Source organism: Rhagoletis zephyria, unplaced genomic scaffold, assembly GCF_001687245.7.
Source record: "Rhagoletis zephyria isolate East Lansing unplaced genomic scaffold, Rhagoletis_zephyria_1.1 Rzeph_scaffold_52028, whole genome shotgun sequence".
Classification (NCBI taxonomy): domain Eukaryota; kingdom Metazoa; phylum Arthropoda; class Insecta; order Diptera; family Tephritidae; genus Rhagoletis; species Rhagoletis zephyria.
In genome coordinates this window covers 402-1775 of record NW_016209081.1, presented here as the reverse complement: position 1 = coordinate 1775, position 1374 = coordinate 402, and the positions used below count along the sequence as shown (strand labels likewise).

Here is a 1374-nt window from a genome sequence, read left to right as displayed (position 1 = left end):
GATTCTTCTTAGAAACGGCGGCAGATTCAATTTCGAAATCTAAAGAAGAAATATTTGCCAAGCAAACTGCAGCAGCAGCGGCAGCGGTGCACCAAACTCTGGCGCCCACCAGAGATGGCGCTTCGGTCGGCCACGCTGTATTTTTTTCAGTGAAAAGGCAAAAAAAAGCACGCCGCAAAAATCGCACGCTTCTCTTCAGTCTTCTCGCGTCCTCGCCGCAAGTTCTCTCGCTGTGTTTCTAAAACTCCCGAACTCTTGAGCTTCATCAGCTAATCCCTTCAGCCAACTCCATCACCCCACCACCACCACTACTAAAATGTCCACCCTCTCCCGAAGTGTGCTCAGCCTGGGCCGTCGTGTGCTGACATCGACCAGCCGCCTGACGCAATACCACCTGAAGCAGCAGAATCTTCACCACCTCGCCCGACCCTCGATGATCGCCACCTCTCAAATGAAGTTTAGTCCCACCCGAGCCACCTTCGCCTCAAACGCCTCCAGCTCTGACCGCAAATCCGAGGCGGAGATCACCGAGCACCTCGCTTCGGAGATCGAAATGGAGAAGGAGTCGGCGCCGGGCCCGCTGCCCAAACTGCCCGGCGGCTGGAAGGTGGTCGCCGACGGCAGCGACCTGACGCTGAGCAAGACCTACAAGGGCGAGGAGATCACCATCAAGGCCAATGTCAGCTACTCGGTGGACTCGGCCAACCCTGGAGCCGAAGATGGGGAGAACCCCAGCAGCGGTCAGATGGTCTGCAAGCCCGACTTTGCCATCGAAATTAAGAAGGGCGCCTCCATTTTGGGGCTCAATTGCAGCTACCTCGCCGAGGAGGAGGCCGTCGACGACCAGGGCGAGAAGCTGGAGGACGACTTTCAAATCAACGAGATCAGCGTGTACGAGGGCGAGTTTGAGAAGAACAACTACGCCATCACGGGCGACGTCATCGACGGCACCCTCTACGACATGCTGATGAACATCCTCGAGGACCGCGGCGTGGACCAGGCCTTTGCCAAGGCCCTAGTCGAGTACGCCACCGTCTACGAGCACAGCCAGTACGTCCGCCTCCTGGAGAACCTCAAGAAGTTCTTCTCCAACTAAAGAGGTACTTCTGTGAGAAGCCTCGGTAGAAGATGATGATCACAATTGTCTCGAAATATTATTTTTTCATCAAGTATTTTCTCCTCTCTCTTCAGAACACTCATTTTTTGTCTTTGTGAGTGTTATAAAGCCGTGTGTCGTTTTGTAGCCTTTGAGCTTTTCACCTCTTTTTTCAGCCGCTAGTAGCAGACACAAAACAGTGTAATACCATTTAGCGCAGCGCAGCAGCAGCAGTTTGTAATTATTATATCTTTCTTCTTCTTCTTCTTCAACATGTA

General features: G+C 53.2%; 1 protein-coding gene across 1 annotated transcript; it reads left to right on the top strand.

Moving 5' to 3' along the window:
• The first annotated feature begins 553 nt into the window (after window positions 1–553).
• On the top strand, window positions 554–1096 carry LOC108355925 (complement component 1 Q subcomponent-binding protein, mitochondrial-like). Its single transcript, XM_017607057.1, has one exon. It carries the CDS (start codon window positions 554–556, stop codon window positions 1094–1096), a length of 543 nt encoding a protein of 180 aa, XP_017462546.1.
• Window positions 1097–1374: the final 278 nt, after the last annotated feature.

Coding starts and splice junctions, on each gene's coding strand:
- LOC108355925 (XM_017607057.1), top strand. CDS start 554: ATGGAGAAGGAGTCGGCGCCGGGCCCGCTGCCCAAACTGCCCGGCGGC.